Consider the following 27,881-nt stretch of genomic DNA (forward strand, 5'->3'; position numbering starts at 1 on the left):
CTCCAGTGATTCTTTCTATTGAGGCGTCACTAGACCTGTATGGAATCTGCATCTGCAGAAACTCCACAGAATTCCAGTCTCCGTCATTCATAAAGCATTCCACACATTCTAATGCTTTTGTGTTTGTTTTTGAGAAATTTGAGATAGTTTGCTAATGCCGCCTTCTACCAATTAGACAGCTACCAATAGTATTTATTTATATAGTGTAGTATCTTTTTAAAAAAAATGTTTTTATTAGTTATCATATCTTTCGATATTGGGTACTTAATTTTGCATGATCAATAATATTTTACAGTTAGATTTATCTTAATGTAATCTTTAAAAATTAAATAATTTAATAACACTGTTGATTGTAATCTTTAGCAAAAAATAAAATATCAATTTTCTATACTGTAAATTATAATTTTGTGATGCCAATGTCATCAATTAATTAGTTTGTTTATTTATTTATTATTATTAGTCTTTGTAATGTTTTGAATTTCCTTTTCCTTACACGTACCTGGCTTGGGTCCCTTATTAATAATATCAGTAATATGATATAATAACATTAATAAAATAAAAATATAATTTTCAACCATTTAAAAAGTAAAACAATTGATTTTAGTTTTTAGTTTTTTATTTTTGTTTTATTTTGACAAAATAGTGTATATTTTTGGTCATTTATCAGTTATTGGCAATAATAATAATGATAATAATTATTGGGAAATTATAATTATATGAATAATAGCTATGTAATGTGGATGTTTCCTATACGTATATGGCTTGTCCCACACATTAAAATTATGAGTAATATTTATAATAAAAACAATAGTGGTTATAATAACCATAACTATAATCATTATGTAAAAAAAAAAAATTGTAAAACATTTTAAAACTTTTAGGTTTATTTTGACAAAATAATCAGTTCTAATTCTAATCAGTTATTGACCATAACATGAACATAATTACTGGCATATTGGTACCAAGAAGAATTTTAATATTGGCGCATCTCTAATTAGTTGTACTGTACATTCAAAATCATAAAAGTCATACACCTAAACCTACCCCTTACAGTTGTGAATATTTAATGAGCAAAATGAATGGATGAATGATTAAAATGGCAAGGAGGGATTTTGGTTTTGTGCAGGGTAACTCTGCCCCCCTCTGGTCAAACAAGGGCAGTGCACTGTCTTCTCTACATTGCAGCATGTTGCTGACCCAGTACAGATGATATCGGCTTACCGAGACCACAGACACTTTGCTAGAATGTAGTTGTGTGTTTGATGTGGTGGGTGTGTCTGGGCGTGTGTGTGTTATTTTAGTTCTCTGTGTGAAATAAAAGACACTTCACATCTGTGCCTGAGGGAGTGTGTGAGATCATTCCATCAGAGTTACGCTCACACATTTATAGCAGAGAGTGTCTAGTTTTACCTTAAAAAGGCCATACCTTCTATCAGCCAGTGCGTACATCACATCCTGGTATCTCACACAGATTTACTGAATGACTCAGGCTGCACCTGTGGTCACAGGAAACACTGTCCGCAAACAGGAAGTGCTACAATACCGCTTTAATGCGGTTTAGTGTGACTCATTCAACTTAAAATCACACAACAGCACAGAAACTCACACTCGCAAATAAACTCTCTCTACAAATGTGGACTGTCTAATATTAATGGTCCATAACCAGTTTTACAATTGTCTGAGGTAAACCAAAGTCCATTTCAGGCTAAACGCGCACACACACACACACACGTCTGGTTTGCTATCCTTGCGGGGACTCTTCATAGGCGTAATGCTTTTTCTACTGTACAGACCGTATATTCTATTGCCCTACACCAACCCTACACGTAAACCTACCCCTTACAGGAAACTTTCTGCATTTTTAGATTTTCAAAAATCTTCATTCTTTGTGATTTATTAGCTTGTTTACCCGTGGGGACCTCAATTTAGGTCCTCACCGTGACACGAGTCCCCATGAGTCTGTGTGTTTTCAGGTTTATGTCCCCACCTGAATAGAAAAACAGGCGCACACACACACACACACACACACAGAGCGATTATTTCTAGCGATTATCGCCGATTTGATTGCACAGATACTATTTAAACTAAACTGAGCTAGACAATGATATCTCTGAATTCAATAATGAAATGCCTTTAACTGAAAATTGAGTGTTTAATCTTATCATTATACATTACTGACACTCTATCCTCTAATTTGATACTGTTAAGTGCTCTGTATTGTTAAAAGCGCTATATAAATAAAGGTGACTTGACTTGACTTGACAGAGCAGGGTTATTATAGTTCTGTGTTCTTAATTTACTACTTATTTATTTTTTACTTGTCCTTTCATTTTAGTTTTATTTACTTAGTGCCTATTATTTTTAGCTGTTTTTTTGTGTATGTATTTTTATTTTTTAATTTATTCTATATTTTAGGGTATTTTACTAAACAAATTCATATAATTTAAATATGTTTTGCGTTTCATTTAAATATGTAATCTGTATAATTCAAATGTTTTACATGTTTTTGTTTTAAAATGTATTTTCTATATTTTAGTTTTTTAGAATTAGAATATCTTAAGTTACTGTGTTAACAGGTATAATTTTAAATGTTTTACGTGGTTTAATGTATTCAAAACTAAAACTAGTTTTTAGTCATTTCTGTTTTATTTTCATGTCTATGTTTTGGAGTCATAAACTTATATTGGATACATCCAGTTTTACTACCCTTCAGAAGTTTAAGGTCAGATTTTTAATTTTTTTTAAAGAAATTAATACTTATTCAGCAGTGATGCAGAAATTGATCAAAAGTGACAGTAAAGAACTAACAATGTTTCAAAAATGTCTATTTCAAATAAACTTTCTATTCTCCAAAGAATCCTCAAGAAGAAATGCTAAAGACACAAAAAAAAATTAACTAGCACATCCATTTTTATATTTGATAATAATAAGAAACTAGAGAATATGAATAAGCTACATTTTAAAATATATTCAAATATTTCACTATATTACTTACTGTTTTTGATCATAAATGCATTTTTGGGCGAGCTTAAGAGACTTATTTAAAAAACAATAATATATTTTATTCCACAGAAAATAAACTTTTCCCTTAATTTGTAAAAACAAAAATTGTTTTTGCATTATGTAATTTCCTGTGGGTGGATATTTCTTTATTATCCATGTTCTCTTTTTATGTACCTTCTAAAAGTTTAGTTAAATGAAACATACATATTTTCTCAATTAATTGAACTAGATTGTTACTTGATTTTATCAGCCTCATATTAACGTGATATTTCAGTTTTATGCCTTTATATATTTTTTTACATTTATTTGTGATGCAGCGCCTTGCCCTGTATATTTTGTTTGTAACGCATTACTGCAGACACATTTTGTTTTTTCAAAGTGTAGAACAAGTCTAAAATTATTTTCTGTCAGAATCAAACTTTTTTTAGGCCACAAAAAAACAACAACTTTTGACTATGCAGTTCTACTGTAAGACAGTAGAGGGCGCCAAAGATTCAACTTAAACATGCATCATCTCTTCTCTCTCTCTCTCTCTCTCTCTCTCCCCCACTTCTTTATCACCATGGCTTGTCTTAATGAACAATGAAACTGCTAATGTTTGGCCCCCTGTCAGGTATTGAGCAGCGCACAACTCTTTTATCCTCTACTGGACAGGAAGCGGTCGTCAGTTATAAACAGGACGTTAAAGCATCTAAACGTGCTGCTTCTGGTCAGACAATGTGTGTGTGGACGTTTTGTTTGTGTGGATGTTTTCCTCAAGGCTTGAGGAAGTGTGTGAGTGGTGGCGTCTTAACAGGAAGTGTCTGTGAATTGGTGCAGCAGGCAGTGTTGCGTTCGGTTCTGACCACATGATCTGAAGCGTGTGTGTATGTACATGCAGAGCATGACCAAGATTTCCCTTGCTGCCAGTGGCCAGTTAATCATCGCTTAGATGCGTTATAATTGAAGTGCTGTGAGCTGGTGTGGCTGTCTCAAACACAAACTCGTTTCCATTAGCAACAGGCCTCATGAGGGATTGAAGCAATGAGCCACGAGAGACTGTTTACTCTGTGACACTGGTTTTACATGGGTTAAGGGATTCAAACCCTTAAGGATGGGCATGCTTGCTTTCTTTTGTTGAACACAAAAGAAGATATTTGGTAACCAAACATTTGCTGGTGGTCATCTGTAGTTGTTTTTTAAGTTGACTACCAGTGACTGTTTGTTTACCAACATTCTTCAAAATATCTTATGATCCACAAAAGAAAGTAAGTCATTCAGGCCTAAAATGTCATTAGGGTAAGTAAATGATGATAAAATTAAATTTTTTTGGGTGAACTATCCCATTAATGCAAACATTATGCTAATACACTTTTAAATGTTGACAACATTTTGCAGATATACATGCCTTTAAAATTTCTCATCTGGGAAAATGAACGTTAAAATATGAAAAACTGATCTTCCACACTAGAGCAATACTATTTGTCCAATCAAATGGGTCTAGAAATGGTGGTGTGCGGTGGTGTTCTGAAATGAGGAGGCACAGTCTTCAAAGTTTTTTTTTTTTTTTTTTTTAAATCAAATGTAAATTCATGTTCCAGTCGCATTTTCTATGTTAAATAAACATTACTTACACTATCAGAAAAAGAAAGAAAAAACAGTTGTATTTTATATTTTTACATTAACGATGTAATCAATATTCTGTTTATTAAAGCCAAGTATGAATCTCATCAAGTTAGTGTTTTTAAGCATTTTACTAGGGATGCACGATATGAATTTTTTTTACCGATAATTAAGTCCTTCACATAGCCGATACCGATAAATTCACATTTTTATATTATAATTTTCATATAATCTGCAGTTTTTGCACCCAGGAGAATACAAAATCTAAGATGCACTGATGAAACTGATATTTTAGTAGCTCTGGCATAACTATAATAGCAAACATCAGTCCTGACTCTTCAAATGTTTTTATTTTTTGTGTAAGGCACCGCAATACTTAGTAACAGAAATGGTTTAACAGAACTATGGTTTATCTGCAATTAACAACAAATTTATATTCAAATATTTCATGCATAAAGAAATGCATCTATTCAACCTTTTTAGTGCATAAAGAAATGCATCTATTCAACCTTTTTAGTGCATGAGGATGAGGAAGTTATATAGGGACTTTAAGCAACAGCTGCGAATGGAACGGCTATGTTGACCGGAAGTAAGCTACACCACCGTAGCCGAGAACATAAAAATCATTAAGCAACCTAAACAAGACGGCACAATGCGGCATTCAGTCATTTATTTAAATACAAATGATGGATTATGAGGAGGATGTTTAGGCAATAAGTACATTGTTCTCTTCACATATCTTTAATCTCAGTGCTACCTGAGGTGCTGTTGCTAACAGCAGACATATCTTTGTACAAATGAAAAAAATCGTTAAAATTAGCTTAATTTTAAAACATAATCAACACAGATTAAATGAAAGACTAATGGTAGAATCGTATACTGATGGAATTAAATGGTATATACCATAAAACGCAACATTTAACTACATAAGCTGTCACATTGTAACGACTACAGCAAAACAGCTGTTCTCCGCTAGTAGACGGTTACAGTACGCCACCACGAAGTAGCAGCTGAAGTTGCGAACGCGCAAAATGACGTTGGAATGCCGTTGCCGTTCCAGCAGTGGAGGCTGCTTAAAGTCCCTAATTATTATTTTCTTTTAATACAGCTTTGCCGTGATGACGACCTTTCAAGTGAGATATAAGATTTGTTGTGTTAAAACTTGACGCCTTCTTTCCTCCTCTCGGAATCCTTGCTTAACATACGTTGCAAATAGCAATGGTATTGTCCTCCTCTGCCACCGAGAAAAACTTCCAGACCGGCGAAGACATGTTCACAAATGATGACATAATGAGCGCGAGCTGAGAGTCACTGCAGTTTAAAGCTGCAGTCACTTGCACTCGGAAAGTGGATGACTCTCAGATAAATCAGACTGATTGATTGATTTACCAGCAAGCGTACTTTACCAGATCTAGTTTTCGGATTTCATTTATTTATCGGAGCGATAAAAATTACGTTATTTTCACCCATTTTGGGCCAAAAATTAATCTGTCTGATAAATATCGTGCATCCCTACATTTTACATCTACTCCAAAATAATAACGTAAGGCAGTAAGAATTTAAAAAGTATATTTTATTTACTTTATAGCTATTCTTTTCAGTAGTTAACCTTTATCTATTTTGGAATTTTTCAGATCAACACGCACAAACACAAGAGGCGGGGTTTATCGCATGAACCAATCACCTGATTATAACCAGTCATATCCAATCATATTGCAATAGAGGCATTGCTCCTCACATGACTCCCCCATTCACCTCAGTTACCCACCAAAAAGTCACGGTACGCTATAGGGGTGTCTGTTAAAACTCAATGGGCTTAGGGGAGGTGAGAGAGACGCCGACTCCTGCTGAAACTTTACCTGCTGGTGTCGCTATTGGACAATGTTTCAAGTGATTTATACATGTTTTACTATTATATATTGTAATATTGCCGTTGTTTTATTTATATATAAGGCTGAAGAGTTCCAAACTGCCACTGGTAAAACTGTGCAGTGGGAGCTTCATGGAATGTTTCAGTGGCCGAACAGCTGCATGCAAGTCTCACATCACCAATTGCAATGCCAAACGTTGGATGGAGTGGTGTGAAGCATGCTGCCACTGGACTCTAGAGCAGTAGAAACATCTGCTGTGGAGAGACGAATTACGCTTCTCTGTTTGGCAGTCTATAACCTGCCCTTGTCTATTCCAGCATGACTGTTCCCCAGTGCACACAGAAAGGTTCATAAAGACATGGTTGGATGAGTTTGATGAGGAAGAACTTGACTGGCTCGCACAGAGCCCTGACCTCAACTTCATCGAACACCTTTGGGATGAACTGAAATGGAAATTGCAAACCAGGCCTTCTCCAACATCAGTGCCTGACCTCACAAATTCTCTACTGGATGAATGGGCAAAAATGACCAGAGAAACTCCAAAATTTGGTTGAAATATATATGTGCTACCCACCACTTCTTGATACCAAATGCATTAACCTGAATGTAAAGGGGCACATGACACTTCTGTTTATGTGTGTGCTGTTTGTTTTACAACAGCTTTGAAAATTGTTCATCCAATCAGATTTTATAGCTGTAACTGTCCAGATAAAGATAAACTGTGGTCTCCTCTCCTTTGGTTGGGTTCAGACTCATACGGTCAGTTATGTGTACACTAGGCTATAGGGCAGAGTGTGTGTGTTTGTGTCAGAGAGAGATGGGTTCAACAGATTGTGAAGCTCAAAGATCATAACCTTTTAAAGAGAGGAAATGAATATCCTCACAGGAAGTATACAAATGTTCTCCTGGGAACTTCCTGTCAGCACACTTGGCGCATACAAACCTCTGTTGACCTCCAATATGTGTGTGTGTGAAGATGTGTTTGTAAGATGTGATTTGTGTTGTTGGGTCAGTGAGTTCTTGTTTTTAGAGTCATTGTGAAACACATGGAGGGATTTCTCAACGCCGCTATTGCTGGTTCGGCTGTAATGCTACTGTGTGTGTGTGTATTTCCAATAATACATGAGATGTCATGTTTGTTTAGGTAACCAGTAAAGAATTACTCAACCTTATTAAGAACAGCACTGCAGAGTTATTTGTAATGCTAAAGTTCGTTGAGGTTTGGATTATTTGAAGCGGCAAGAAATGCACGCAGGCATACACTCCAGCTAAAGACATTCCTCACGTCTTCATACATCTTTCACCTTCATCTCCATTGTTTTCCCGTCTGTTTTTCTTCACTGCACTGCCCTTTTGTTTCTGTAGTGGGGGGAAAATCATGTACTTGTGTAAGTGTGTACATATGAAATGATTTCTTATTGGATGAACTAGCCTATTTCTTGTGATCAATTAAAATGTGTTTACCAAGACACCTATTTATCTATTTAAAAATTAGTTTAAAGGATTAGTTCTCTTCCAGATGAAAAATTTCCTGAAAATTTACTCACCCCCATGTCATCCAAGATCTTCATGTCTTTCTATCTTCAGTCGAAAAGAAATTTAAAAAAAAGAAAGGTTTTTGATGGAAAACATTCCAGGATTTTTGTCCATATAGTGGACATGGGGGGTAAGTAAATTATCAGGAAATTTTTATTCAGGAAGTGAACTAATCCTTTAATGTTTTTGTAGAAACCCTGGGATTTTTTTCATACATTTTTCTGAATAGAATGTTCAAAAGAATAGCATTTCAGCATTTATTTGAAATAAAAATCTTCAGTAGCAGTAGAAGGTGTCCTCATTTGTATTTAATTATAGTGAATAATGTATTTTTTTTATTCTTTTAAGTGCACGTTTTTTGCTAGGGTGTGGCTTTTGAGTTTAAAAACAATAGAAGTCTGTAATATGTCCCTGTTTAGATTTGTAAGTGTGTGTGTGTGTGTGTGAGAGAGAGAGAGAGAAAAGGGAGCAGATTTAGTGTTTAAGCCTCAAACGTGCTTAGAGCAGATCTGTCTCATGGGAATCTGTGTCACAGGTAAATTGGTTTCTGTGGGGCGTTTGTGTGTGTGTGTGTTGGTATTTGTGGTTTACGGGGACGCAAATTTGTTTAATGACAGGTATTACAATTTGAAGGTGGTTTATGAGGAGACTGCCTATGTCCCCGTAATTCAAAAGGCTTAAAAAACATACTAAATGGTGTTTTTTTTGAAAATCTAAATGCACAAAGTTTCCTGTAAGATGTAGGGCAATAGAAAATACAGTTTGTATGGTATAAAAACCATTACGCCTATGGAGAGTCCCCGTAAACCACAAATACCAACGTGTGTGTGTGTGTGTGTTTTCTGAACAATCCGAGCTGAAGCTCTGGCTGCACTCTGAAGATCTGCTGTGAAACACTGAAAGCCTCACTGGTCATATAATTCTAACAATGCAAAGTTTTAAGCATGTGTAATGTACAAACACACTCAAATAGTTGCGTAAATGTCAGTTCCCACGAGTGTGTTTCCAGACCCATCAAGTTTGAGATAATCCAGACTGTTCTTCTTAAAAAATTATATACAAAACAGCCATCACCACTCATTCTCTGACAGACATTAGCAATAGTTTTAAGAAATGTAGAAGGGTCACACACACATTTCACTTTCTTATTTCCCACATCCAAGATTGTGGGTTGCAAAACACACTCATGAAAAGCCTCAGAGGGGGACCATCCCTGTGGATTCTGGGTCATGTGCCCTTCAGCAGCACTTCTGTGATTGGTCCAGACCTCCATCAGTCAGTCCCAGCCTCAAATGCACTGGGTGTGTCCAACCATTTCAACCTACCCACTGAACCAGTGCCTCAAGCGTTATCATTCATGTTGACACACACACACACGCATAATTGAGAGCAGATGTTCACTTTGTAGCATGAGATGTTGCCTTCTGTCCCAAATACACTAGTGTCTTGAGGGACGCAGTGATGAGAGCGTTCTGCTCTAAATGAGGACACCACACACACGCTCAAGCTCTCTACAGACTTCATAAAGCTACATGACTCCTTGTAACTATGTTTCAGAGATTCCAAGGAATAATCAAGTGAAAAGCTGGCTGTACGTTATTTGTCTTGTCTTTTAAGGATGTTGGCACTGGTCAGATTGTATATATGACACCAATGAGTCGCACAATAATCATTTCATATCAGGCCCTATTGCATTTTTGCTGATGATAAAGTTCTCAATTTTAGTATCTATTTTATTATATTTAAAAATGTAATTTATTCCTGTGATGGCAAAGCTGAATTTTCAGCATCATTCTAATAGGCTGATTTGGTCATTTAAGGAACATTTCTTCTTATCAATGTTGAAAAGTTGCATTGCGTAAGGTTGACTGATGAACATGAACTGATTTTTTTTTTTAAGATTTAATGAATATAAAGCTCAAAAGGACAGAATTTATTTGAAACATTTTAACAGTAGTTTTTTAATATATATTAAATATAAAGTTTATTTTACAACACTTTATAATGTGTCATTTATTAATGTAGGTTAATGTTCAAATCTACAATAAATCTATTAATACATCATTAACAAACAAGAATTAAATTAATAAATGATTAAAAGTAAAACTTTTTTAAAATAATGTTAGTTAGTGATAAGATGTATTAACTATTGGTACCAAACTGAAACTTAATGTAAAATGTTACTAACATTTTTTGTTCATTATAATTATTATTATTTTTTTTTTACAAAAAGAAACTTTGCAACAAACTAGAAATTATACAGCTGTAATAGGTTGGAAAACAATGGTATTTCACAAGCCATTTTTGCTATTTTTACCAAACCTCATCCATGTTAGCCTGCTAGACAGCATTATATGACAATCAGCGGAACTGCCAAAACAAAAAACCAAATGTTTAAATTTGCAAGGCATAAAAATGGATGTAAAATAATGAATGAATCATATTTAGTAGCAAACTGAAACAGGACTGGTCTGAAAGAGCAAGTGAGCATTCAATCAACTAGAACGTTGTCACACTGACCTCAGGGCAGAGGGCCATCCTATTACAGTTTCATTCTCTTAAATGTAAACACCTCTTTCTGTCTCTGTGTTTCTCTCTGCAGTTGGTGGCAGTGTTTGACGAACAAGAGCCTCATGTCGGAGGTGACGGCACCAGTGCGAGTTCAACAGGCACCCAGTCGCCTGAGCTCTTCTCTGGAGAGCCGTCCACCTCCACCCCACTGTCTGCCTTCCAACCGTACCTGCCCCACAGCGAGATAGAGGTCACCACATCCACGCTTCGAACCAGTAAGAGACAGATGAAGAGACTCTCATAATGTAGTCTAGGTCTTTGAAAGTTTGAAATGTGCCACTTCTGTGGAAGTTTTGGCCTTTTGTGTCACTCACTGGTCTCTCAATTTCTCACAGACATGCCTTTGCATGTTCGTCGCAGTAGCGATCCGGCGTTGTTGAACCTGACAGCAATGTCATTCTCTGAGCCTGGTTCGCAACCCGAAGAACCTTCCAGAAAAAATCCCACGCGCTGGTCCACAACCGCCGGCTTCCTGAAACCACGTTTATCCACCGGCACCAACAGTCTGGAGAGGAAGGTATGAAGCTGCTGTGAAGCTCCACACCTTTATAATGGAGGAACATATATGACTTAAAGGGATATTTTAGCCATTATAATTCTGTCATCATTTACTAATGTCATTCCAAAATCTATAGGATTTTAATTCTTCTTCAAACGAAGGTATTTTGACCTTAAAGGGTTACTCCACCACAAAATGAAAATTTTGTCATTAATCACTTACCTCCATGTCGTTTCAAACTTGTAAAAGCTTTGTTCGTCGTCGGAACACAATTTAAGATATTTTGGATGAAAACTGGGAGGCTTGTGACTGTCCTATTGACTGCCAAGTAAATAACACTGTCAAGGCCCAGAAAAGTATGAAAAGCATCGTCAAAATTTGTCGTTTCCTCTGCGTCAGCGTGGCGCCATTTTGGAGAATATCTGCTGGACGCAAATAGCAATCAGATTTTTTAATCTGATTAAAACATTCAAACCTTTTGATGGGATTGTCTTTCCCCCAAGTACAGTCTTTTCTTTTTGTCCAATTCTTTAAATAATTTTTGCTTTAAATAAAGGATTGTGATGGTGAAATTCACAGTTGATTAATAGTTTATAACTCTTTAAACAAAGGCTTTTTGAAAACCCCTATTAGAAGAATGAATGGACAAAATACTTCTGAAACCAGTGCCATGGTAAAAGTGAGCTGGCACTGTTGTGCTCTATTAATGTTCACACAAAGGTTGTCAAGATATTTAGAGGTGGTGAGTGCTCAGTGCGCGGCTGACTTTACTCTCTGAGTTGTTATGCTGTATTGTTGTTTGGAGGCCATCAGGTTCCTGCTGGTGTCGTTTCTCAGATCATATCCGATAAATCTGTCATCTTTAGAGGCAGAGGTCACATCATCCTTCATGACATCTCTATGAATATTTACTGTCATTTCTGAAGGGTTCACAACCCCACATCTCACAAACAGTAAGAGATCTATAAACAAGCCGTGTGATGGCAGAGAATGTTGCGCTGCTGTTTGTGTGTTAAATTTATTGTGCGTGTGTGGGTTCATTTAATGCATTTGCTGATATGACCATCATTTCTCTGTCTGTTCTCCTTCTAGCAGAGTAATGCTTATGTCAATGCTAGTCATAAAACTCTCCAGACAATGAGTTATGGATTTCGCTCGCTCTTTCACGCTCGCTGACACTCTCTCTCATCTTGGTTATTCCTTTGTAGTATGAGGCTTTGATTTACAGCTTTTTCTTATCCATCAGCACAGTGTCCTCAAATACCAAAAAATATTTGGGCATACATGGTGGTTTACTGGTATATTAAATTGTAATCTGACCATTCATGTGCATCATTATTATCATTTTAACTAAGTAGGCAAGAGTTAACTGTGTAATAATATAATTTATCTCTCTTCAGGGCCGAGGTGTCGATACATATCGTAGTCTTCCTCGTGATGCAGGGCAGTGGTCAAATCAGAAAGAGTTTCAGCGTGAAAAGGCCCGGTCCTCACTCAGCGCCAATCATCCCATGGTGGACCGCTGGCTGGAGCGACAGGAACAGGTTGGGACTGTAATAATCTAGATCTTCATATATATGTGTGTGTGTATATATATATATATTGCTGTTTAAGTAGGGCCGTATAACTATAAATCACTCAATAAAAATAAATTGCAGTCTTTGTGATTTGAAATTCACACGAAGCCATTTAGTTTTATTTCTATTAATTGTGCAACCCTAATGTTAATGTTTCTTAAGAAATCATCATTTCACAATGTTCTGCCAAGTACAAAAAGAGCATTTATTGAAACCAGGCTGTAAAAATTAATCATTGACGTCCTCACTTTTTTGACTTTAGATGAATGTTATTGATGTCTTCTGGGACATAAGATACTTGGCTGGGCCAATCATGGTTGGGTAATCAGTGGAAAGCTGGATAAATCCTATTATTGCTAAACACCAGAGAAAATAACAGTAAAATGTGTGAAAGTGCATCAAACGCAGCAGTTTCTGGCTGTGTGTGGTGCCTGCTGCTCTCCATATCCTTCAGAAAGATCCCAGTGTTAGGAAAGAACAGCTTAATTGTGTCCAAGTTTTAAAAAAAAAAGTTAATGCACACATTTCAGCACAGATTGTTTCGTGAATATGTCACAGTGTAATGCAGACTTTGTAAAAGGCTGCTATTAAAGGATGGCACACTTAAAAACTAAATTTGACTTGACAGCAAAACCACAGTCTTAGCAGATCAAAGCTTTGTTGTTCGCTTGACATGTAAAGGGGATGTTTCTTGAAGGCACAGCACACTGATTCTTGAGACAGGAGAAAACATGGCCCACTTTACAGTGTGAGTCTTTACCCCAAAACTACCTGTAGCTCAATGATTCATGTACATTAAAATGTATGCTTAAAAACAGAAATATAAATATATTAAAAAAAAAATCTTTTAAAAAAGATACATGCCATGACTCGTACTACTATTGTACTGTTTAAAAGAAAGGTTTGTAAATGAGGTCTGAATGATGCTAATAATCTGTGTGTATTTCTATCTATTGTGTTTTCTTGACTGGAATTGAAGAATAGTGAAATCAGTTGCATTGAGTATGTAGAGAGAGAAGAGATGTGTGGTGTATCAGAGAGAAGATCCAGGGAGAGAAGGCTGGTGTGGAGGAGGGGAGAAGAGTGTGTGTGTGTGTGTGTGTGTGTGTGTGTCTGTAATTAATCATAAAGGTAAAACAGCGATTATAAATCACTCTCAGCTTTAGACTGCTAATGAGATAAGACTATATATAGATCTCTCTTTTTTTCTCTCAGTTTCTCTCCAGTAGGTGCTGCTGTAGGTCAGTTGTATCTCAGTTATCAGTTTTTCTCTTCAGTATATCCTTATTCTGATATACATATTCACTTTGTCAGGATACTGAGTGTGGAGCTGATAGATAGACATACAGACAGACTGGTAGACTGATGGACGGATAGGTAGGTAGACAGACAGACAGACAAGTTGGCGGGTATATAGATGAGTAGATGGATAAATAGATGGTACATGGAAAAAAGTAGTGCTGTCAAACGATTAATCGTGATCAATCGCATCCAAAATAAAAGTTTTTGTTTACATGATATATGTGTGTGTATTGTGTATATTTATTATGTATATATAAATACACACACATGCACGTACATATTTAAGATAAATATGTTATGTTTACATATTAAATACATTTATATATAATATAAGTTACATGAATATAAATATATACATGTAAATACATATGTGTATGTGTGTATATTTATATAGAACACACACATATATTAAGCAAACAAAAACTTTTATTTTGGATGCGATTAATCGCGATTAATCGTTTGACAGCACTAGAAAAAACATGTACCATGTTTAGATAGATGTACTGGATGGATGGATAGCTAGATAACAACATGAAAAGACAGGTAGATAGATGGATGGATAGTGTAATATAGACTCAAGACAGATAGACAGGTAGATAGATGTTAGATGGATGGTAGATAGATAGACGAGTAGACAGATGGGCTGATAGGTTGATAGGTAGATAGACAGGTAGATGGATAGACAGAAAGACAAGTAGATAGATGGAATATGAAAAGACGGGTAGTTAGACATATAGATGTAGAGATAGATAGATGGATGGGTAGATGGATAAATGGGTAGATAGATGTTAGATGGATGGTAGATAAATCGACTGGTAGATAGATGGGCAGAGGTTTATGGGTTGATAGGTAGATAGACAGGTAGATAGACGGTACATGAAAAGACAGGTACATAAATGGGTAGATGGTAGGTGCAGAGGCGGGTAGATAGAATAGTTGATAGATGTTACATAAATTGACAGATAGACAGGCAGATAGATATGTAGGTAGGTAGACAGAGGCTATTTTTTTCTGTAATTCCCACCCTCTTCTTGCAGAGGTCGGTCTGTTCTTCTTTCACCAATTAATAATGGAAAAGAGTGACAGACTAAACTTTCCTCTGTTACTTCTTTCCCCATTTTTTTGTCATGCATAGCAACATCTGAGCAAATTGAAGTGAGGCTCACCTAAATAAGAGCAGGAGTAACGCTCGAACATAAACTAATAATTGACTGAAGACGAGGTCTTTATCCTGTGAATGTGTATTTGTGCCGTCGGGCTTTGCTGATGAAAGCACATATTAACGTGCAGCTTCAGTGAGGGAAACGATGTGCGTTCAATAGAAACTGACTGTTCAGGCTCTGCTTTCTTGTGCTATTAGTCATTTCAGTTTAGGAGAGTCCCAGAAAAATACTTGGTTACTCAGTCACCATAGAAAACAATCGCTGGTTGCAATATGCGTTTGCAGAGAGAGAGGTTTGGATCAGATCCGAGCAGGACAATGGCTTGGCAACCGTCTCTGATCATTCCAAGCATGTTGGATTTTGTCAGAAGGCCAGGGGTGTCGTTCCGATACAGTTATGCTGTCGCACACGCACACACTCTTTTGTCATATTAGACAGCTGTTATATAAGACGTGATGGTTATGTCTGCCGTAGAGGGTGTATTGTGTATCACAGCTATTTTCTCCACTTCCTTCCATTGTTTTTTTCCACTGTATTACACTTTTGAAAACCCTCGGTCACGGAGGAAAAGAGTGATTGACCAACTGCCCTAGATAGCGAGAGATGGAGAGACTTATAAACCACAGGGGTAATGGAGAAACAATTAATGGAGCGGGGGGGACTAAACAAAACATTGAGAAATTAGAAAAACAGCTTTTTCATCAGCTTTTTCTGTTACTTTTTTCCCCCTATTCTTTATTGTTTTTTCTGTGCTTTTTGGTTTTTCATTGTTTTTTCCTTTTATTTTCTGTTATTTTTTCCCTTCTTTTCTTTTTTAGTTTAATTTAATTATTTTCCTTCCTTTCTTTCTTTGCTTTTTGTTTTTTTCTTTTCATCTTTTTTCTCTTTTTTGTTTTTCCCGTTTTTTTCTTATATTTTATTTTTCTTTTCTCTTTTTGTCTAGTTCTCTTTTCAGTTATTTCTTTTCTTTACGTTTTTTATTTTTTATTTTTTCACTTTTTTCCACATAGTATTCCTTTTTTGTTCATTTTTGTTTCATTTTCTTTTTCCTTTCATGTCATCTTTTTCTTATCTTTTTGTTGTTGTTGTAGTTTGGATATTTAGTCTTTTTTTTTTTTTTTCTTTTGTTTTTTGTTTTTCTTTCATTTTTCCCCTTCTTTTTATTCACAGTCACCGCTCCCTTGAGCTGAATGATGCCTGTAAACTGTCTCAGGTCCAGTGTTGTGTTTGCATCTAGAGTATCATTTTTCTTTTTTAATTACAGATTGTATGTGACAGTATTAGGTACAAAATAGTTACATTAGATGAGAACTACTTTCAAAGCCTTACAGAGTGTGTATGCGAGAACATATTAGTGTTGTCATGGCAGCAGAACACGGACCTGTTGGCTACTGAAACTTTAATGTGTGTGTGTCAGTGGTAGTTTGGTGCTACTCAAATAATCAGGTGACACAGTAGTGAGCATGAGCTCTTCTGTTCCTCTCACCTGATCCATGGTGTATCAGGTGAAACATCTCAGGTACAAACGGAGAATGAATTCATTCAAACTGTTTAGACAAAGAAGAACTTCATATCTCCCTGCAGAAATCTTCACCCAGGTGCTTTCATGTTATGTATACATTGTGATTCTTTTTGTTATTTATTGATGTTACATTGTTCTTTTAATGTCAGATGTATTTCTTGAAGGATTTTGTTGAGTGCAATGCATTGTGGATTAAGCGGTTTTCTTCTTGTTGCAGGATGAGGAGGAGAACGGTAGGATTGAGCCAGTGGGACGTGCGGATACGTGTTTGGATCACATGGGAGTGAGATCGCTGGAGTAACACACACACACACACACACACACACACACGCTCGCTCGCTCCGACTGACAGCAGCTGTGATGTTATCTCTTATTTTATACGAATTTCTCCTTCATGCTGTCAGTTTGATTTGCAGGTAATGAAACGTTTCGGCTCTTTTGAGTTTTATTGTAAAATATAACTTTTTTTCTGAACGCTGAGATCAGATTGAAATGTTTTGGATTAATCTCTCATAAACTGTCATCTCGAGTCTCTCACAGTTCTGTCTGTCACTTTGTAGATGTGATGGCATTGATGCCAAAATGAGTGTTTTGGTGTGAATCTTTGATGAACATAATGACTAAAATGCTAGCTCACATTTAAGACAAATTTTATAACTTTTTAGTCTTTATAGATGCATGGCCAACAAATACAATGTCTATATAGATACAAAAGTCACAGCTTTCTGACTCTCTGCATGTTTTCACTCTGCCCTATGTATCTTTCTTTGTTTGACTCCGCCTCTATTGGTCTTTACATAGAACTGCATGCTTATTCACTCTCTCTGATGGTTTGTTTTCTTTTTTCCCCTTGGTCCTCCAGTGATATTGTGAAATTGGTGGAAGTGTCCAATGACGGAGGTCCTCTTGGTATCCATGTAGTGCCTTTCAGTGGACGAGACCGCAGGTAACAACCACCAAACTCCATTATTAAATCAATAAAAGGGCTGAAAGTAAAATAAAATCATTTTTAGCTTGGGAAACTCAACCACTGAACATAGACCTGGCTCATGATCACCAGTGCTAACACCCCCCCCCCCCCCCCCACACACACACACACATTTATACAACATTTTTTGTGAATGTTTAGCTCAAATGTTCTTGTAGTATACATTTAAAATTAATTTTATTATATTTTTTGGTCCTTGGCATATTCTGATCCCAGCAAGAGCTCTGCTTTAGTTTACTTGAAAGTCCTTCCTCTGCATCACCTGATGACTGAATGTTTATGTGACTCGAGAGTCATTGAATCCTCTGCAGAGAGTCCATAAGAGTCTGTCCAGAAGAGATAGAGTATCTAAACAGCATCTGTATGTGAGCAGTCACCAGGCAAACTAATCTAGCTAAAAGCAGCTTTATATCTGTGATCTGCATCTCTCTCCGGGCGGCGAGCTGCTGCAGCAACAGGACGCAGGGTTATAAAGATGGAGAACGTTATTTATCTTGAGGAATTAGCTTTCGTTCAGAGTGCTTTATGATGCTGCATTAGTTTCAAGTTCTTTCAATTCGATATCAATCAAATTAATGTTTCATTTCAAATGGATGATGCTTATGACTAAATAAATGATAAATCTCAGAAATCTCTTGATCAAGTGTGTGTGTGTGTGTGTGTGTGTGTGTGTGTGTGCTGCAGGACGTTGGGTCTGCTGGTGAAGCGTTTGGAGCGTGGAGGGAAGGCTGATGTCCAGGGTTTGTTTCAGGAGAATGACTGCATCATTCGGATCAACAATGGAGACCTGCGGAATGTCAGATTTGAGCAGTAAGACCTGACCTCTGACCTTCGACATCTGATGTGTTCAGAGTGCTTGTTGTCCCTTTAACTCCTTAAATGTGTTCATCCAGCCATCCATTTACATTCATCTATGCATCCATCCATACATCCATTGACATTCATCTATCAGTCCAGTTTATCCACACATCTATTCATCCATTTACGTTCATCCATCCATCCATTTACGTTAATCCATCCATCCATTGACATTCATCTATTAGTCGTGTTCATCCACACATTCATCCATTTATCCATCCATTCGTGCATCTATCCATCTTTCCACCTGTCTCTCCATCCATCCATTCATTCATCCTTTTGTTCATCCATCTATCCATTCATCATACATCCATCTATCCATATTTGTTCATCCATCTGTTGTTTGTTCATCGATCAGTTCATCGATTCATTTATCAGTCCCATTCATCCAGATGTTCATCCATTCATCCATTTATTTTATCCATCCTTCCATTCTCATCTGTTCATCCATTCATTTCATTCATCCTTCCATTTGTTCATTCATTCATCCATCCATCCTTCCATCTATTCATCTATCCTGTCTATCTTTCTTCTTTTCTCTGACGTTAAGTGAGCCTCCTATATTTCCTATTGTGCTGTGTGTCTGATTAAAACCCATCCACTCTCACATAAATGTACAAATACACACTTTTTATTAATTTCTTTAAATAAATTTTTAATACTGAAAATTAATTGTATGGTATTATTTCATAAACCTAAATGTTTGTGTGTTTTTGTTTGTTCTCAGAGCTCAGAACATGTTTCGTCAGGCAATGCGTTCTCCCGTCATCCTTTTCCACGTGGTACCATCCACCATGAGATCCCACTACGAGCAGATATCCCATAATGAACATAACCCCAGAGCAAACATTGACCTTTCTGGACATTTCAGCCCTGACTCCCTCACTAATGACCCCATCAGCCTTGATCCCGCCGCTCACCGATTGGCGCAACACAGGCCACACCCACCAAATAACCATTTGGACACCAGTTCCCCTATCCATCATCCTGTTGGGCAATCAGGGAAACCTCCATCAGGTCACGCCTCCTCTCCCCAAAGAGGATTAAGCCCCACCCCCACATCCGGCTTCACCAAGAAAGTTGGGCGGAGACTTGGAATCCAGCTTAGAAAAGGTATCAGTAAAAGCATCCTGTTGCTTTCTCTAAATTAATAATAAATGACTATCACTTGATTAAAAAACTGCACATTATATGCTGTGACATGTGGCCAAGTATGATTACCCCCACCTACAATCCCTGCCGGACCTGAGACTCGAACTTTATAATTTTAACACACTTTAATATAATTAATTGTGCCAGATTAACTGGTAAAAGCCCTTTTGTAAAAACAAACAAACAAAAAAAATTAATGTAATATTTTATTGTAGATTAGTTTTTTAAAATAACTTAATTATGTTTGTTTGTTGTTTTTATTAAAATGATTTAATGTGCAATGTGGCTATGTTAAAATATGGTTTATGCCCTGTTTATGATTAAGGCTGTGCTAATGAATCCAGATGTCTATTGCTGAGCATATTTCCCATCCTGCAGAGTCTGCTGTACTGATTCAGCTGGGAGAATGTTGCTCTGTTATCTGCCAGCAGCTCCTTCCTGTTTGTTTGTGTGTGTGTGTGTGTGTCACTGCTGTAAAGGTGTGGGATGTGAAATGATTGACAACAGTTGGCACAAGTCTTGGCACCTGTGTGTGGACAGGTGGCCCAGCGGGTGCACGGGGTGGTGGTGAGGTTACGGAACAGCGGTGCAGGGAGCGTTGCTAGGCAGCGCCGCGTGTCAGTGTGATGTGTTTCCATATGGCTGTCTGATTCTCTCAGTGTTTTATTGGACCTGAGTCGCACACACACACACAGGAAAACTTGCAGTGTTCTTTTTGAAAAGTGTGACTGAACTCAACCTGTGGGGCCACTTTCTCTCTCTCTGTCTCACGCTCAGATGCTCTTATCTCAGCCTTCTCACACAGTCTCCAATTTCTGCACCTCGGAAGGTTTAAGCCCAGTCTGTTGGGTCGATAGGTCATGATCTTGTGTTGCCTTTCAGACCCCATGTAGTCCAGGTGGCTTCTGTTCCAGTCCTGTAGTCTCCATCAACAAGCTGTAGCCTGACGTTTCTCTAAGTCGCAAGCTTCTGATGTTACTCACGTGCAGACAAAGAGAAATTCGACACAGAAAGCAGACTCAAAAATGTGTGGGATAAAAATTAGAGAGCTAAATGAATGCATTTAGACTGCAGTCCTTTCAAATGTACTCTAATTTTAAGTATGGAACTGATACTGAATTATGTAGTAAAACAGTACAGATTGACAGTGGCACTTAAAAAACATATAATATAATAAATACTATTTCCAAAAACAATGATATGTGACCCTGGACCACAAAACCAGTCTTAAGTATATTTGTAGGGTATATTTGTAGCAATAGCCAAAAATACATTGTATGGGTCAAAATTACTGATATTTATTTTATGCCAAAAATCATTAGGATATTAAGTAAAGATCATGTTCCATGAAGATATTTGGTAAACTTCCTACCGTAAATACATCAAAACTTAATTTTTGATTAGTAATATGCATTGCTAAGGACTTCATTTGGACAACTTTAAACATGGTTTTCTCAATTTTTAGATTTTTTTTTGCACCCTCAGATTCCAGAATTTCAAATAGTTGTATCTCGACCAAATATTGTCCTATCATAAGAAAGCTTATTTATACAGCTGTATCTTGATCTATGATGTATCTTAAGGATCAGTTTTCACAAAATTGACCTTTATGACTGGTTTTGTGGTCAAGGGTTTCACATGTTAATAACAAAAGCTATATTTAAGGTTTTCTAAACATAATAATTTTTAATAGTATAATATAATATTTTAATAATATAATGTAATAAGTTTTTACTAATTTTATTTAGCATCTTTGGTGTGACACTTTACAGTAAGGTGTCATTTGTTGACATTAGTTAATAGATTAACTAACATGGACAATGAACAATACATTTATTACAGTATTTATCTTTGTTAACGTTAGTTAATAAAAATACAGTAGTTGTTAGTTCAATTTGGTTCACAGTGCATTAACTAATGTTAACAAACACAACTTTTGATTTTAATAATGCATTAATAAATGTTGAAATTAATATTAACTAAGATTAATAAATGCTGTAGAAGTGTTGTTCATTCTTAATTCATGTTAACTAAAGTACTTAAATAATGTTAACTAATGAAACCTTATTGTAAAGTGTTACCACATTGTTGTACCAGAAATGTTCTCACTTTTTTTTTTACATCACAAAGCAATTTTTAATTTAGTTTTATGTTTAGACTTTACATTCAGGTCAACTGCTTGTTCAATGATTCATAGACACCCCAGATTTTCTTTAATATAATATTACATTTATTTATTTAAATTTTAAAATGAATGAATTTATTTTTGGATTAATTCATTTGTAATGAATTGTTAAATTTTTTTATTTTATATTATGCCCCCCCTCCCATCATTTGGCTTAACCATTAAGTGTCATCATACCAGCAGACATGTGTTATGCAGCGTTAGATCTATGAATTGCCATTTAACACCGTTTTAATCATACAGCACCAGTTTCTCAGGTTGAAATGGATAGATGTGTATATCCTTAGGTCTGTCTTTTAATGTGTGTTCTCTGTGTCTGTCAGGGCCTGAAGGTCTCGGGTTCAGCATCACGTCAAGAGATGTCCCTCTTGGAGGCTCCGCCCCTATTTACGTGAAGAACATTCTGCCAAGAGGAGCTGCCATACAGGACGGGAGACTGAAAGCAGGGGATAGATTGCTAGAGGTGAAAATAAAATAAAGACATTATTATTATATGTATTTTTAAATAATAAAATGATTTTAAATGAATAAAGTGTAAATATATGATACATTATATTTTATATGATGACGTTCAGATCACAAACGAGTGATTTTGTGGTTGCTACAGGTCAATGGGGTGGATCTTAATGGGCGTGGTCAGGAGGAGGTGGTTTCTCTGCTGAGGGCGACGCCCATGGGCGGGACTGTGACTCTTGTGGTACTGAGACAGGAGGATGCCTTTCTACCCAGAGAGATGGTGAGGAACTCTGTGTGTGTGTGTGTGTGTGTGTGTTTGAGTGACAGTTATGAGAGTGTCGAGGTGTGAAATCCTCCTGCTAATGTCTTCATAAAACTGTCCATCACTATATCGAACAGCATCTCTGACATTTAGAGTCTCACCACGCTTGTTTGACAAGTGGTGTGTTTGAGTCAAGGTTAAGTTTTGCAATTTCACATTTTCCTCACACACTCTTCCCATTTGCATTTCAATGAGAGCTCTATAAAGAGGACTATTTCTTTGAAATAAAATTTGATTATTTTATTTAGGTTAGCTTTTTAAACCGTTTTCATTTTAGCTTTCTTCATTTTACTAGTGTTTTAAAAACACCATTGTTTGTTTTACCTCAGTTCGAAAAGGGTCAATTCAGGTTAAATTGGATCACTTTTCACATTCGTATCATAGGTAGAAATCCAATTGAACTGAATTCACCCTCTATGATATTAATTATATGTGACCCTGGACCACAAAACCAGTCTTAAGTCGCTGGGGTATATTTGTAGCAATAGCCCAAAATACACTGTATGGGTCAAAATTATAGATTTTTCTTTTATGCCAAAAATCATTAGTATATTAAGTAAAGATCATATTCGATGAAGATATTTTGTAAATTTACTACTGTAAATATATCAAAAGGTCGTTTTTGATTAGTAATATGCATTGCTAAGAATTCATTTGGACAACTTTAAAGGCGATTTTCTCAATATTTTGATTTTTTTTTTTTTCACCCTCAGATTCCAGATTTTCAAATAGTTGTATCTCTGCCAAATATTGCCCTATCCTAACAAGCTTATTTATTCAGCTTTCAGATGATGTATAAATCTCAATTTCGAAAAATTGACACTTAAGACTGGTTTTGTGGTCCAGGGTCACATATATTATGATATTAAGATCCATCTTTGGTTGCACTGTGTGCATGTTTGTTTTTAGCATTAAGGGTTTTCAGTTGCAGTATTACCATAGTCCTCTCCTTCCTCACTCTCTTTAGAACACAGAACCAGCAATGCAGAACACAAGAGAATGGGTAAGAACTGCACACCTGCTCATACTTCTCTACATCTGTACGTGTGAAGAACTGCTAACAGAGAGGTTCAGTGCAATTGTTGTCAGTAAAGAATGTGCATGTGTCTCTGATGTTCTTTAATGATCCTGATCCAGCACTTACACTTTCTTAAAGGGATCGTTTACCCAAAAATGAAAACTCATGTTCTCACCCTCATGCTGTTCCAAAAGTGTATGACTTTCTTTCTTCTGCTGAACACAAAATAAGATTTTTTTTGGGGGAAATACAATTATAACCGTAACCAGGGTTTGAAGTGTGGAATTATAACACCTACAAATACAACTCGTACACTAAAAACTTTAAAAGAGACAGTGAAACATCTTATTTATTGCATCACAATTTGTTAATATTTTACTATAGGTTAGGGGTGGATAATTTTATCATTTGTTTATTGTTTGTGCAACAATACTTATTACTGTTATAGTTTTCATTGATAACCATTGCTATATAGATGATAACTTTGTCTAGTGCTCTTATGAATGTTTTAGCATGACTTTGGGAAAGTTAAACTTCTAAACTTAATGAAATAGCATAGACCTCTTCATGGCCAGTGTTTGCATATTTCTTTTCATTCTGTAACCTACTTGTTCTACACAGATCTGTGTTACTAGTGTTAAATGCTACTGTTTTTGATAGCATTTCTATAATTTGTTTTTTAGATAATATCATGACTTTTTTTAAATTTTTTTTTTTTTGCCTTACTGAATGTGGAATCCTGTCAGCAATAACCTGCCAGTGGGCTTTTTAATTACCCTCAGTTTTGTGAAAGCGATGCAGTGTTGCCAGATATTGCTGTGAAAACAGATAAAAAATGAAAAATAAATAAAATAAATCAAAATTTGTGCAAAACTTTTGAAAAGGTTAAGATGTCGCTAACTCTAAACTGCAATTTCCCACTTTATTAACTATTTAAAGTGTCAAATTAAGAGGAAAAGACAAGGCCAAAATGCTTATAATAGCCAGATCTGGCAACAGAAGGCTGCACCTACGACCTCTCTCACAGCTTCTGCACCAGTGTCTCGCAGCGACATATAGTTCGCCATAATTTTCACGCTAAAATTGTCTAAATTGCATTAGCTATACATGCAGACACTCATACAACGAGTTTTAAATTAGTCATTCAAAAAACAGATTTTATTTTTGAACATGAATAACCTCATAGCTGGCTACGGCCATGAATACAGTGAAAATCAATTGAGCCCAGTGATGTTTTTGTTCCCACTGACTTTGATTGCACTGACGAAACATTTTAAAAACGTTCTTTAAATATCTTATTTTGTGTTCTGGAGAAGAAAGAACACTGTCATACAGGTTTGAGATGATGTGGGTGAGTAAATTACTTCATTTTCAGTCATTTATGGATGATTATAAGCCTTTAATTACCTCTGTATTTCTATCTGTATCTTTCTGCTGTATTAATAGACTTATGTTGCTGTGATTTTCTCACTAAATTAGTCATTATTATTACATACTCATCTGGTTGTGATTATTAAGTCTAATCGCGGTTATTTGATTTAAATGCGACTTGCACACCTTGAATTCGGTCTGTATAGAGCTGCAGCTGTTATGCTTCAGAAACACTGTGAGTGTGAAAGCTCATTGTGAGCTCATCCTGTTTCTCTGTTCTTTTTGTCTGTTTTCCTCTTTCTGTCTCTCCGGCCGCTGTTTGTGCATTAACCTCTCAAGGCTGATAAGATCTGCTTTAACAGTGGCGGTCCAGAGAGCAGGAGAGAACTAAATGAAAGCCATCCATTTCCTTCTGAGTACAAGTGTGTGTGTGTGTGTGTGTGTCGGAGGTTGTTACATTAAAGTGAAGGTGATTAAAGCTCAATAAAGATAGACTTTATAGAGCAGTCACTCAGTAGATGGTTGTTAAAGCTGTCTCATCTCTCTCACTCTCTCTCTCCCACACAAACACTCACGCACTGACAGCCGCTAACATGAGGGAGTCACTGGAGAGGTCAGAAGAGCATCAGACGTAATGGGTTTATTATCTGTGTGTCTGAATCAGAGAGCAGAGGTTTGGCGGGCATCATTTCTCATGAAAGCTGCCCTCCCTGCCTCATTTACATGTGCTGCATTTCCTTCAGAAGCAGGTGAAAATGGCAGCTGTGTGTGTCAGGGACATAGTAATGGACAGGAGAGTGACTTGAATGTAAAACCCGCTAGTGCAGAGGTTCATAGTGTTTAAAGTCTACTGCACACTGCAAGATAGAAACGAGCAATCCTGTCATGTTTTCAAGGGAAAATTCACCCAAAAATGACAATTCGGTCATCATTTATTCGCCTCATGTCGTTCCAAACCTGTGTGACTTTATTTCTTTTGTGGAACACAAAAAGAGTATTTTGAAGAATCGCACTAGTGACTTTTCAAATAAGGCTTCATGAGAATTGCTTTTTTTGTGTTCCACGGAGAAAAAGTCATATGGGTTTGGAACGACGAGGGTGAGAAAATGTTTTTATATAGTCTCTGAACAACCGATTTGTAGTGTGCAATCGGTCTAAGAGGTCACAAACCATGATAGTGTCTTAACATGAAGATATTTATTTTTTTCTAATGAACCTGTTTCTCCAGGCTGTCCTTGTTCTCCCGTTTTTCGTCTAAATCATTATTTTGATAAAGTAAATGAAACCGCCATTTGACAACCAAGTTTTATTTATTTCTATACAGTCAATAATTACAGTAATGTCTCTGTCTGTTTCTGTAGAAGGTAGAAGACGAGGAGTTGGTCTTAACCCCAGATGGGACGCGTGAGTTCCTGACGCTGGAAGTGCCTCTGAGTGATTCTGGCTCGGCGGGATTAGGAGTCAGTGTCAAGGGTAACAGGTCAAAGGAGAGCCACGCTGACCTGGGCATCTTCGTCAAGGCTATTATCAATGGAGGAGCAGCATGCAAGGTTCGAAATGTATTTTTTTCATGATTATGGCACACATTTTTTGGGGGGGGGGGTATTTTAATATTTTTTAAATATATTTTTATATATATTTTTTATAGATAAATTTAAAGATTTTTCCATCATGAAAATATTAATATAAATTCGCAACCATTCATAAGTTTGAGGTTGTTTTTTAAAGCAAGTCTCTTATGCCTCACTAAGGCTGTATTTATTTGATCAAAAATGCTGTAAAATATTGCGAAATATATTTAAGAATGTCTTCACTGCTTTAATTAATGCACACTTGCTGAATAAAAGTATTAACTTCTTTAAAAATATCTTACTGAATTTTAAATGGTGTTCTTTGTAATCGATTAATGTTTATAAGATTATTATATAAATGATTGACCAGTTAGCGGTCGTCGTCTTATAGTTTTGTTATGAGTAGCACAGTGTGCATATTAAATGTCTTGAACGGTCTATGAATGGTCTTCATAATCTCATTCTCTGGTGTAGGACGGAAGGCTGCGAGTCAACGATCAGCTAATCGCAGTCAATGGGGAGTCGTTGTTAGGGAAGACGAACCAGGACGCCATGGAAACGCTACGCAAGTCCATGTCAACGGAGGGCAACAAGCGAGGATGATTCAGCTGATTGTAGCAAGACGAATCAACAAACGCCCTGAGGTAAAGAGAGAAGAGTCAAGCAGATGAGAGTCTGACAGCTTTGATCGCTGTTCATGTGAAGGTGTGAATAGTGCTTCATGTATTAGTGTAGATTAAATGAAACGGCCATTCCATTAAAAACATCTTAAGAACATTTTATTAGGAATAAACTTGCTACATCTCAACTAAAACTAAATACATATTTTGTTATGACTCATTAAATTTCCTCTAGTCTTGCTTTGAATTTAAAAACAGACAGAAAAAGCATACCTACTTCAGCACACATTAAGGTCGACCACGTGCTGTTTTCTTTCTTTGCCTCTCTAGAGAACGTCTGATCCGTTTAAAGACCAGGCAATCAGGTCACTGCATTTCGCAAATTTATCCACAAGGGCTTTCTAGAACTATTTTCTGTAATTCTGAAGGGAAAACTATGATGGACTTTGTGTCGCAGGGCTATTAAAGTTTGGCCGATAATGATGGTAATTGTCTTAGCCAGAGCAGGATCATAACTGCACAAGATTTTCCCATCATGCTGAGTGTTCAGTGTCTGCATCTGAATGAGACCGAGCCCACCAGAGCTGATTCTGACCGCTTGGTCACCACAACATAAACCAAAATTTTAATCGTAGCCAGTTAAATCTCTCAGAAGTTAAATTCAGAGGTTGTGTGATTTGAATTATGATGTTGT

The 27,881-nt window shown here is 36.5% G+C and overlaps 1 protein-coding gene across 1 annotated transcript in view; it reads left to right on the forward strand.

Moving 5' to 3' along the window:
• pard3ab (par-3 family cell polarity regulator alpha, b) overlaps positions 1-27,881 on the forward strand; it is an 84,129-nt gene that overhangs the window by 17,702 nt on the left and 38,546 nt on the right. Inside the window, 13 exon segments of the mRNA XM_058794154.1 lie at positions 10,615-10,798; positions 10,919-11,100; positions 12,483-12,626; positions 16,864-16,943; positions 17,509-17,592; positions 18,319-18,444; positions 19,220-19,605; positions 22,153-22,292; positions 22,437-22,565; positions 23,575-23,610; positions 26,358-26,546; positions 27,042-27,165; positions 27,168-27,211. Of these exon segments, the coding sequence (XP_058650137.1) occupies positions 10,615-10,798; positions 10,919-11,100; positions 12,483-12,626; positions 16,864-16,943; positions 17,509-17,592; positions 18,319-18,444; positions 19,220-19,605; positions 22,153-22,292; positions 22,437-22,565; positions 23,575-23,610; positions 26,358-26,546; positions 27,042-27,165; positions 27,168-27,211 (1,848 nt within the window).

The sequence above is a fragment of the Onychostoma macrolepis genome, chromosome 02 (assembly GCF_012432095.1).
Source record: "Onychostoma macrolepis isolate SWU-2019 chromosome 02, ASM1243209v1, whole genome shotgun sequence".
In the NCBI taxonomy this organism is placed as follows: domain Eukaryota; kingdom Metazoa; phylum Chordata; class Actinopteri; order Cypriniformes; family Cyprinidae; genus Onychostoma; species Onychostoma macrolepis.